General features: G+C 31.7%; 1 protein-coding gene across 3 annotated transcripts in view; it reads right to left on the bottom strand.

Annotated features, from left to right (window-relative positions):
* Window positions 1-2,911: 2,911 nt before the first annotated feature.
* LOC145297272 (microtubule-associated protein RP/EB family member 1-like) overlaps window positions 2,912-12,742 on the bottom strand; it is a 102,001-nt gene continuing 92,170 nt past the window's right edge. For all 3 annotated transcript variants that reach the window (XM_080143332.1, XM_080143330.1, XM_080143331.1), the window contains one exon: window positions 2,912-4,253. Coding sequence is in view for 2 of the 3 variants with exons in the window: in XM_080143330.1 (XP_079999456.1) it covers window positions 4,182-4,253 (72 nt within the window). In the remaining variant the exon portion in view is untranslated. The remainder of the gene's footprint in view (window positions 4,254-12,742) is intronic.

Raw genomic sequence — 12,742 nt, 5'->3', positions numbered from 1 at the left:
AGTTGAGAAGAGAACACCGGTTTGGTTTCGTAGTTCTTTCATGTGAAGTTATTTAAAATCACTAAACTAAGTTGCAGTGCTCTGTGGCGTAGTGGTAAGCGTGCTGGACAATTCACATTATATTTTCACGTTCGCGCCGACCTACCGTAGTCGTTTTTTTTTTTTTTTTTTCCTAAACAACTGGAATGGACTTTTCTTGGTGGCCGAACTGTTAACGTTGCAGATGTTTTTTTTGTTTTTTTCACACTTTATTTTCCTACTTTTACTCATAACTCCGGGTTTGATCCTTCCTACTTACCTACCATAACATTTTTTACCCCCCCCCCCGGAAACAAACACTCGGGCAACGCCGGGTACCCCCGCTAGTAATTAATATTACAGAAATTTTTTTTTTTTTTTTTTTACACAATCATTTTTTTTTTCTTCATAAAAATATTGAATAAATAATGCTAAATTCAATAATATCGTTAGTTTGAGAATTTTTATTTTTATATAGTTCTATTGATTTCATTAAGATCGATTTTAGGGGATTTTTCATAATGTTCCTGAAATATTTTAAATTGTTAACAGATGTTAACAATGATGCTTTCTTTTCATAAAAAAATTCATGTTTCTTTGAAGTGTTTTTAATACTTAAAACTTTAGAGATGGTTTTTGTTTAAATAAAATACATAAAAAAAAAAAAAAAAAAAAAAAAAAAAGGGTTAATTATATTCCATGATTGTTAATACTGAAAATTTTATTGACATTGGTCGATTTCCTGAATTTTGGTGATTTTTATTTTTTAATTAAGTGGAGGGAGGGGCCGAAATGTTTATATATTTTAGGAAGGCTATTTATTTTGCACGTACTTATCAAGTACAAGGTTCCACTCCGAAATTAATGATATAAAAATGGTCAATTTTTTATGTTCATAAATTAATAGCTGATAATTTCGAGTAGTTTCTCTAGTTCAAACGATAACTATATATTCCAGTACAGAGGCAGAAAAAAATAGTTTATGCAGTTCCAAGACACAGGACTTCCAAGCTAATAGATTATGTTTGGTTGGAAGATATAGTTGGTTTGATTTGCAGGCCTGTTTGTGAAGTAGATGACAAGTATTATCGTAACATTTCTATAAAAAGTGCTTTTAAACTAGCTGAAATTTTCTTAGGATGGAGAGTCCTTCTGTTGCAGCACTAACCAATACCACAATTGATATGGTGCCTGAATCAAGCTCTTTCTTCAATTGAAAATAAGTAGATGATCAAAGCGTGTGTACATTCAGATATAAATAAATTTAAAAAAAAAACAAACAAACAAAAAAAAACATTATATATATATATATCCCTTTTATTGATCTGTATGAAGAAGTTTAAGATAAGATGTACGACTGCCTGCTGCATCAGCCGACAAAAAACAAAAAAAAAAGTTATTTATAGTTATATATTTACACATGCAAATATATTAAAAGAATTGTTTTGAAACTGAAGTGTTGTGGATAGGACACAGAAGAGAAAGGAATAAAAGTTGTTTGTTAAAAAACAAATAAAAATAGCCTTTCCAACCCTGATCCTTAGCATTTGGAGGGCACCAACTGAGGGACCTGTGTAAACTCGATTAACAGATCAAATTGTCAGCAAGTGGAAATAATATACACTATAGCCATATACAGTATAGAAAAGAAAATAATACACAGCATTGTCTTTTTATTACATTGTAAAGAAAAAAAAATTCCCTCTTATTTTTCGGTGGGAGGGAAAGAGTGAGGAGGGTAACAGAAGTAAAGAGGGAAAAACATTTTGGGCATTTAAAGAAAAGTATAAAAAGCAGCATATGTCACATCTTGAAAGAAAAAAAAAAAAAAAAAAAGGACAGGAATTCATATATATATATATATATATATATATATATATATACATACACACAGAGGGCGAGTCAAAAGTAATGAGGCAGTTAATCTCTAATGTTAATGGGCAGCTGTTTAGACTCTTGATTGCTTGATACCAGCCAAAGTAGTTAATGTGAACGTGTCTTACCAGTGTCAATTTAGTTAATCTGCATGTTAGATAATCCGTTTTCAATAAAAACATCACACAGTAAAGAGAGACAAGGTAGCTCGTCTTATTCAATGCTTTGAATCAACAGGTTTGCAAGTGCTGAGAAAGCATCTTTAGTATATTTAATTCATATAGACTAAAAAAAAAAAAAATTAAATATCATGTGCAGGTATGTCCAGCTAAAAATTGGTATATTCTTGATCACTTTTGCCCTAGATGAATAATCTAATATTTAAAAACAAATCATTCTTTGGCCTTACACCGATGAAAGGCGAGTGTGTGGTGGGAGGGAGAGAGAGGATCCTTCCTTTTCAGCTAATTAATGTACAAAAGGGAAGTAATCGATTTTTTTTTTTTTTTTTAAATCAATGCATAACTTATGCTGACTCATTCCTCGAGAAATCTAAATAAAAAGAGAGTGGCCTGTGTGTATGAGGAATGGTCTGGGCAGAGCAGAAGGAATAAAGATTGATAGAAGGATAAGAGGTATAAAGTTTAATAGAAATATTACACTCTAGCCCCTGGCAATGTGTGGTCATGCTAGTTTAAACTTGAGATTTTGAGACTGTTCAGTTACTTCTGAGTAGCCCTGTGTACACACAGCATATATATGTGAGAAAAAAAAAAAAAAAAAAAAAATTCATCTTGTAGATGTTGACGGATTAAAATTTCAAAATGACAGTTAAATCTTTTAATAAACCCCAAATTGTTTTTCTGAGAATTCAAAATGCAAAGATTTTTTCTTTTTCATTCCAAGAAAGGAATGGGTGGATTTATTACGAAGCAACTACTCTTTTTTTTTTAATTTTTTTTTTTTTAATAATATATTAATGCAAATATAGAAACATTTGTTGAAACTTTTATTGTAAAAAAAAAAAAAAAAAGAAAAAAATCATTGCCTTTTTCCTGTCTCCTAGCGGAAATTCATTTTTTATCTGTAAGTAACATTTGTAGATAAAAAGGTAGATAAAAAATAAGTTGAACTGCACAACACAATTGACAGAAAAATGTGTTGATTGACATTAGCAAGATGTGACACAGAGGATGAGGAGGAGGATGGCCAGGCAGGAAGAAGGAAATGAGAAGGAAATGTTGATGTCAGAAGTGAAAAAAACCAAAAAAAAAAAAAAAAAAACCGAATGGATGAATATGAAGTTAAGCAATCCAAAAGCAATACACCGATGTTGAAAGGGAAGAGGTGGAGAGATCGGCAAAGGATTTACAAGGCCCTTAGAAAAGTATTGTTTCAATAATCATTTGACTGATTAGTGAAGGTTTTTCTTATTTGAAAGTTAAAAAAAGACCAGATAATAAAAAAAAAAATTTGCTAAAATTATTTGAAAGAATTTACCAAGAAAAAAAAAAAAAAAAAAAGAAAGAAAAAAAACAAAAAAGAAAACAAAAAAAGCTAGAATTTCACAAGTGAAACATTAGAAGATAAAAAGCTTGGAAACAAAGATCACGTATTTGGAAGCTCAACATCCTTCCAAAGTGAAAGAAAGGACACATTAAAGACTTGCAGAAGATCCAGAAAATACTTATTGGACTTTGTTCCATATAGTAACCCACCACCCAGTGTGAAAAGTGGATTATTCTTTTAAACCTAAAAGGACAGAAAAAGACTAAGGGAAAATTGGAACTTACTTCCCATCCCAACCAAAACAAACACAAAAAGAGAATTTTGAATTAGCCGAGAGCCAGATGACAGTAGCCCACAAAGTTAGAAAAAGTGCTGTTTTCTTAAGAGTAATCATTACAATCATCCTTGAAATGTTGGTTTGTAAACTGAAATAGTAGCAGTTTACATACGAGAACGGCATTCGGCTAAAAGCTTATGGAAAGGATACAAGTATATATATATTGGTAGTGATAGAGTGTGTGCATGTGTATTCGTGTGTGCACGCAGCAGTGGCTTAGAAAAACGGTGGAGTCCATCTTGCAGAGGTTTCTTGTGATTGCTTCTGAGTTGTGTTAAAATGTTACCAGAGATGATGACAACAATGCTGCTGTTTGTTGGTTGGTTGGTGCTGCAAGAGGCTAGCACTAAAGTCTTATCACATTGGAGTGTGAAGAGAATCTCAATAACAAGTGTTAAAAAAAAAAAAAAAAAAAAAAAAAAGTGGAAAAAGGCAGCCCAAATCAATATTCCTCTTCCACATTGCCGTCTGCACTATCAGGAAATCCTTCATCTTCTGGGGGAGCAAAACCATCCTGAAAAAGAAAGAACATATGAACACTTTGCAAAAATAATTAAAATACAAAACATACATTACATGAGCTGCAATTCTTGACTGTGTTCATAAACCCCTCCTAGGGTTTTGGAGAAAGATCATGCATAAACATATTCTGAAGCAAAATTACCCAGAGTACTTTTATGGAGATTAGAAAGTGGATATTTTATTTAAGTAGTCTTGTAACTTTTGCTTCTTTTATTTTTCTTACATTTCATGTATTCCGTTTCTGACAAAAAGGAAGAATTTCTGTTCTTTAGGTCAGAATCTATCCTGTATAATATTTATCATTGGCTAGATATATTTTTTTTTTTTTTTACATTCAAGTGATAAAAAAAAAAAAAAAAAAAAAAAAAAAAAAAAAAAAAAAAAAAAAGAGAGGGGGGGGGGCTTCTTACATTAAGTGGCTTCATGCCTTGTCTGGAGTGATTTACATACAAAAAAGCGATGTTTGTCATCGATTGGTTAAAAAATTGTTGGACAAGGAGGATATATGAAAATATCAATGTGCAATATAAGACACTTTCCAATAAATTATTTTCCAAAACAGTCTTATATTCTAATCTAATTCTAAACATAAAAAAAAAGTAAAATAGAGAAGCAAATCTACACTCCTATGAATTTGGGTTTTATTGATTACAAACCTTTTTAAAAATAAAATAAAACATGGGTCGTGGAATTGCATTCATCTGCAAAAGATCTAGCTAATTTGCATATTCTTTTAAATATTCATTTTAATTCCTTAATAGTTTTTTCAGTTTTCTTTTGGGATGATCATCTTTAGTTAAATATTAGGTGTAATTATATTAATGCAGATATTCTACATGATTTATAATTGTGTAATATTTGTGTAAAAAGGTTATAGTAAACACAAACCTCTTTCTATATATATTTATGTGTGTGTGTATGTATATATATATATACATATTCTAAAAAATTTGCCTACCAAACCATCAGTTTCTGGTATACAGACATGAAACTTAATATATAGGGTATTCAAAGCTTTGCGAAACTATATTTGGGTTTTAGCCGGGGAAAATCTGCAAAAGTGAATAAAAAAATTTTTTTTTTTTTTTAGATGAAATTTGCCAGGTGAAGGTCAAACGATGGCATTACGAATATGCATGCGTAACGTAATAGCTATTGGTTCAGGTTTTAATTTTTAGTCTTGCGGCAAACATGTCTTCATAGCTCAGGCATTAACGTCAAAGTAAATTTGTAAACTAAATGTTTTGGTTTTAATTCTCAGTGATGGCGCACAAGTCATTTTTTTTTTTTTTTTTTTAAAAACCTTTCAAATCATTAATATATATTGGGTCCAGTATAATAAATATAAAATCTGCATTAATGAAAATATCATATTTAAGCATATTTTACGATTGGGCAATGCTGGGCAGCTTGCTAGCAATGAATAAAAATAACTACCTCTGGAGAGAACAAATAGAATTGTAAAAAGTATTGTGGGGTTTGGCTTTAAAAGAGAAAAAACAAATATAGTAAATAGTTAACACGAAGCTCCTCATTTATTTCAGGGAAATAGCGGACATGTGTTAGGAGAAAGGGGAGGTGGGTAAATGAATTACCAAAACTTATTTTAATAAATGCCACTAAACTCAGGTTATACCACTAATTCAATGCTGAGCACATTCAAATTGAATAGAATATGCATCATCGGCAGAAGGACTTAAAGTTCTTTATGCTTTAGAATTTTGGAGATAAAGATGAGTAATTTGTATTTGGACAAATGTTATTCTCACATTTCAGACAATGTAATCTCCAACCTTCTTTAGGTTTATCTTGCTGAACTTGGAAATCTAGAATTTTGAACAAAGCCCTTTTTCATCCATGGCTGTAGCTTGTTTCATCAGCTACGATGCAATAGAAGCCTCAATTAATTTGTAATTGTATTTTCATTATCACCTGTAGTGACGATTGAACCTTTAACCTAAAAAACATTCCAACTTTTAGAACTGATTGCTTATTGTTATGCCACAGGTGTTCATGAATATTGTGAAAATGACATCGTAAAAAAACAAAACAGTAGTCGAAATAATTCAGTTTTTTTTAATTATTTAAGACAGCATTGATGCTAGTAATTTAAGAGAAACTTCCCTACTCTGTAAAGGAGGTCAGTCAATTCAAAAGTGAGAAGAAGACCCCCACCCAAGCTGCATCAACGCATCTTCATAAATGATACCATATGTTAGTCCATGTGATGAGGTGAAAGCAATCTATCTCTATAAAGGGACGCTCTCTCTTGACCATAATGTGTAAGTTTCAAATCAAATGTGCATTACAAAATATGCAGATCAAAATGTGAAAAATGCCTGTTCTTTTATCCCAACATTGCTGGTAAATTAACATCACTATAAATGACAACACAAATTTGAATCTATATTAGGATGTTGATTTTATATCAATTTCATGTTTTACTTTTGTGAAAAGGACTATATTTATGTGCATCAAGCACTCATTTTTATCTATAAAAAAATTTTTTTAAATTAAAACAGCAAACATTACCAAGACATTTAAGACCTTTGTGATTTTATTGCTTTTGATGGAATTTGAAACTCTTGAAAATTTATAATTGAAAGTGTTAATGTTTTTTTGTAAGACACTTGCATAGTAATATGAAAATATATCTAAGTTAATTAAGCTACACAGACATGTTTAATTTCTGCAGGGAATTATATATTCAAACAAATTTGGTTATAGTTTATAACAATTTAGTTCACTGAATAATTTAATGACTAAACTTGTCCAGATTCCATATATCATTAGAGTTATTTCAAAAGTAAAAAAAAAAAGTATTTAGGTTCCATCAGCTATAATCAAAACTAGCATTCATTTAAAGCTGGTGACGTTACCACTGTACCAACATAACACACATAAAGAGATTAAAAAGAAAAGTATATGTATAACAATTTTTTAAAAAATTTTGACTCATTTTTTGACCTCTTAAAAACAATTTAAACTGGCTAAAGAACCATAAAAGAACGGCCCTAAAAATCCAATTATTTGAGGCACCTAGATCTACTCTATGACTTTCAGTTTTGGAGAGTTTGAAAATATGGAGACAGACAGACAGACATATAGCCATTTATATTTTATATATATATATATATATACATACACACACACACACACCAAATGTAAGTTGATCAAGACTTGTTTGCTCAAAGATATTTTTCTATATACTTTAACACAAAATACTAAATCATTTTGAAATTTAGTTACGTTTTACAAGGTAACCAAATAAGTTCTGTTTTTAAAGGAAAAAAAAAAAAAAAAAAAAAAACCCCATCACAGTATGTAGAATTTATATTCGGTCTTTCAAGTAATCGCCATCAGCATCCAGCACCTTCTGCCAACTTGTGTCCAGCAGGGTTTTGGAGTCAAAGAAGTTTTAGGGAATACTGCAAGTTTGCTCCATTGGGGAATGATTTTCCACCAACGGGATTATCCAAGGAGTGGAAAAGCACACTTTTGCAATTCACCAGTGCTGGCTCCATGCCTGTTGCACATGTTTCAATTGCTATGAATATAGGTTTCCAGTGACAGTTTGGTTGCAGTTCATAATGAACCACTTAACTTGTCCAGATACAAAGCGTAATCTTGCATGGGTGCATAGGTGGTATTGTAGTGTGGCGGACAGCATCCTGAAGAGACAACCAATATCTGGAATGCTTGAGTTATATAGAGAATCCACTTACAGTCACTAATAGTAAGCACTCAATTGAATAAGGATGCATGGTATGGTGGCGAAAAAGCCGACAGCCTTAAACAAGATTTCTAGGCACATCCTTCTCAGTTGTCTGGCTTATAACTGATGGCCTGGCACAGTGCACATTTATGTCGTATGCTCTTGCTGTCCAAATTTGAAAATAATTGCTTCACATTTTGTATATATTTCAATTCATTAAATGATAAAACAGAACTTTTTTTTTATTACCTTGTAATTGTTATTAGTTGTAAATTATTGAACAAGTAACTACTCTGGCTTATCCATTTCTCTCGCCCTCTTTCACCATGTTAATTTAACCACTAATATTTCTTAATATCTGAACATTTAGAGAAAGTGCGACTTTTCTTCAGCATCAAATCTGCATATGTACACAAACATGTAAATTAAATATAAGCAAAAAGATTTATTAATGAAAGAATTTCATAATGTCTGAATTTTCTAATGAAATAAATGTTTTTCTTATTTGGGAATTTTTTTTTAACATTTTAATTTATTTACTATGCCTATTCTAAAGCAATGTATTACCTTTTAATAAAAAAAAAAGAAAAAAGAAACAGTAAATGTATTAAAAAATATGTAAAAGAAAATTTGCTTAGACATGCACATCACAAAAAGTGAATAATGAATCAGCATGCATGTTTAGTTAAAAAAAACAAAAGATATGCAAAAATGGTAGAGCCATAAGAAGAGAGTGATTAGGTTAGGGATGAAGAAAGAGAGAAGGACTGCAACATTTACAAAAAAAAGAACACTAGATAACAAATGAAAAGTGTTTTCCAACTTCCTGTATGAACCAAGTAATTTCTTTTAAGCTGACATGACAGAATTGCAATAAGCACACCTCTAAGATGAGAGCAATTCCCTCAGTCAACATCCACGTCTGGAGATTTCAATGTTGAATGGCTAGTACATTTAAAAACAATGAAGGGAGATTTTATCACAAATTCTCCCTTGCTTATGACCTAATACAGATAGTTAACGAACACACCCAGGAATCAGATGTTCATGGACAATATGCAAATCTTCTAGATCTTTTTCTAACAACATACCCTGAACTGTGCTCATCCTCAGTTCTGTCTCCACGAGAATCTTCTGATCACTTAGTTGTCTTAAAAATAAAAACAAAATAACAAAACCTCCAATCATCCCTCTCCATCAAACTATATGTATTGATACTCAATGGCTGACTGGAATTTTTCCAAACATTCATATTGGAACTATCCCTATTTTCTATATTTAATAAGAATGCGCCCATTATAATATACAACTTAACTGAATAGCTAACCATTGGCATAGACAGCCACATTCTTTCCAAGAAATTTCAACAGAAACCAAACAGCCACCCTGGTACACTCTTAAATGTAGTGCCACCATTGCACACAGAAACCACTACTTTAATTGCTTTAAACATAGCAGATGTTTTGAAATTAAAGTTATCTTTAGAACTGTCAGCAATCACTGCAAAAGGATTATAGAAAATGCAAGAGTCATATGCTCAGTCCATAAAGTCCAAAATAGAAAAACAGAGGCTTGGTTCTCATGAATTTTGATGAATAACAAGGTTCTGAACAGAAAAGTCCTCTATCCCAACCATCATCAATAGGCCTGAGGCAATTTTGTCAGTAACTTTGCATCAAACTCAACTACGCAATCTGAGAAACCTACTTCCCGAACCTTGATGACAGTAAAGCAATGGTCCTGACATTATTCTGGTCATAGTACTCAAAAAACTGCAATCAGAACTAGCACCCATTCTTGCAAAGCTGTTCATATCAATGCATAAGAGAAATGCTTCCCAACAGCTTGGAAAATGTCACTAGCTTAATTAGTATTTAAAATACTGGAGATCAGTCTTGTGCAGTACAGGCCAATTAGTATTCTGTCATGACCAATTGCTTGAATAATTATTAAATAGAGAAATTGTAACCACCTCAGCAAAAACAACCTGCTCAATGGTAAGCAATATGGTTTCTATCCTGCAAGATCTACAACTGATGTACTGACTAATTTCACATCCGATCAGTGAATTATCAGGGGTTTCCTTTTAAAAGCAACAGCCCTTGACATATCAAAGGCATTTGACAAGGTTTGGCATAAAGTGATACTTCACAAAATTTTCAACCATGGAATATCTGGAAATGTTTTCTTTATCATTGAATCTTCTCTCTAATAGGTTTATATAAGTAGTTGCCGATGGGCAGAAGATAGAAGCTTAAAGTATCAATGCTGAGGTGATTCAAGGATCCATCCTGGACCCAACTCTTATCTTCATCAATAATCTAAATCACATTCCCAGTTTATTTGTTGACATAGCAGATAACACTACCACGATCTTGAGCATGTGGTGCAAGGAGACAAAAAGCGAATGCTTAATTTTAACACATCCAAAACCAAGCTTCTATCTTTAATCATAAACACGGATCCTCACTAGATATGAATGACTTAAGGAAGCTCTCTGCTTTGACAAGCATCTGGGGTCCGACTTTCACTCCTGGCCTAAAACGGAAAGCTTACATGAAATCTGTTCGTATGGTCAACGGAAAACAAAATGGTTGTGTCATTCTACTGCTCCAGAAAGTATCTCACTCCGGATGCAATCTCATACCTGTATAAGAATCAGATACATCCTAAAATACAGTACTGTTGACACATTTTGGCAGAAGCTGCTTGGAGCACCCTATCCCACTTTGACAGAGCCCAAAATCTGTTTCCAAACCAGGTAGGTGAAGCCCTTTTCTCTTCCCTTGAACCTCTTTCCCCACAAGAGATGTTGCACGCCCATCTCCACTATCGTTATTTTCATGGTAATCTCATCTGAAAGTCCTCTGCCAAACTTTCATAAAAAACACTCAACTAGCTATAACTACATTCACCCCCTCCCCACTCTCTACCTATATCTAAAATTTCACCACTCTCGTCCATGTATACATCAATTTAATCAGTTTATGATTGTTTTTATAAGCCAAGATATTAGAGACCTTCAACAACATTCCTACAAATCTTTAATGTAAGCAGAGTTGCAAAGCTGATTCAAGAGAGACAGACCAACTTAAGAGTAGCATCCAACCTTTGGGATGACTAAGACGAAGAGAAATTGTCAAATACCATAATAGAAAAGGTAAACAGTTTTCGCTATTTGAAATTAAATTCTAATAAAGAATTATAAAAATGCACACAAAACTAGTGGAAAATTTGTTTCTTAGCAATCACTTTCATCTATCGCTGTTAGCTTTTAAACCAGTGGGGAGGAGGGGGTCTGAATAAGAACTGACTCTTCTAGAAAGGGAGAAAAGATGACTAAGGATACATATAGCAGCTTTGATAAATCAGTATAAAATGTAATTAAAATCAAACCCAAAACCTCAGCTGCAAAACAAAACATCTTGTGCCTTTAGACAAATTTTTCACAAAAACAATGTTGTTCAATTACAACAGAATTGAAGGACAAGGATTTAAACATATTTCAAGTCAGGTATAGTACCAACTTTTAAGCAGTGATTTTTCCTTTTGATTGTGATCCTAAAATGAAATACTTGGTACATGATGGAAAAACAAACAAAAACAATTCTTTACCTGAAATAATAATAATAAAAAAAAACTATCAAGAGATAACAACCTTAATTCTATGAAAAAGAAAATCTGAAAAGTGGCATTTGATAATTAGGAAATTGTCCTCCTGTTGCATTATATTCGATTCCATATCTGAAAAAGAATCATCCTGTAACAAAAGACGGGTTCTTGAGTAGAAATGCCTTTAGTTTTTATTGACCAAAGAGTCACCAAGTAGTATGGGTAATAACATTAAAAAAAAAAAAATAAATAAATAAAAATAAATGATTTTACATGAAAAAGGTGACTAAAAATAAAAAGGGTGACTAATAAGTTCCTTATTCAAAATTTTCTTTTAGAATTCAAACTGTATATTAGATTTCCAATGCAATGATAAAAATAAATCTCAAAATATAATCAAAGTGCTTGATTTCTGAAAATTATCAAGAAAATAATCTGTAAGAATAACTGATAATTTAAACTTTTGTATTAACTATTAAAACACACACATAGGTTTTGTTTTAATTACCATAAGGATGAAACAAGATAACATTGAATATTAGCTCTAGTTTACAATTCACTAAAAATATAAAAAAAGTCTAACTTGTTTAAAACCAAAATCATATTTAATGAAAATCTCAAATGCATTCCTGTGGAAACTATCCATAATCATTCCTTTTTACACAAATGAAATCAGCATAAAAAACAAAACTTAACAGTAATAAACAGTGAATTCAGGTTTCCCTGGAGGGGGGGGGGGCATGAACTCTTGCTATGTTATTTTTTTAAATGGTAAGCTCATAGAGATGGAGTGCCAGGTTGTGAACCTAGATATCAAAGGTGAAAAAATACACAAACTAATTTGATTGCTTTGAGTTGACACTGTTCATTTTTATGCAGATCAAAATATCTTGTAGTCTAAATGAACAATGCAATATTTTTTTTCTTGGAAATAAATTTTTACTTTATTAAAGAATTGATTTCAAAATCTACAGCTTTTAAGTTAATGATTAAATTTAAGATTTCTCAAATTAAGTAAAAAAGGTTTAGAATCTATATGATGGTAAACAAAGTTATTTTATGCTGTTGTATAATGATTTCAATAAATAATCAGAAAGAATGAGAGAAAAGAGGAGAGAGAGAGGGAAGAAAAAAGAGGAGAGAGAGAGAGAGAG

This window comes from Euprymna scolopes, chromosome 2 (assembly GCF_053919585.1).
Source record: "Euprymna scolopes isolate OS-2025 chromosome 2, ASM5391958v1, whole genome shotgun sequence".
NCBI lineage: Eukaryota > Metazoa > Mollusca > Cephalopoda > Sepiida > Sepiolidae > Euprymna > Euprymna scolopes.
This window is presented reverse-complemented; position numbering and strand designations above follow the sequence as displayed.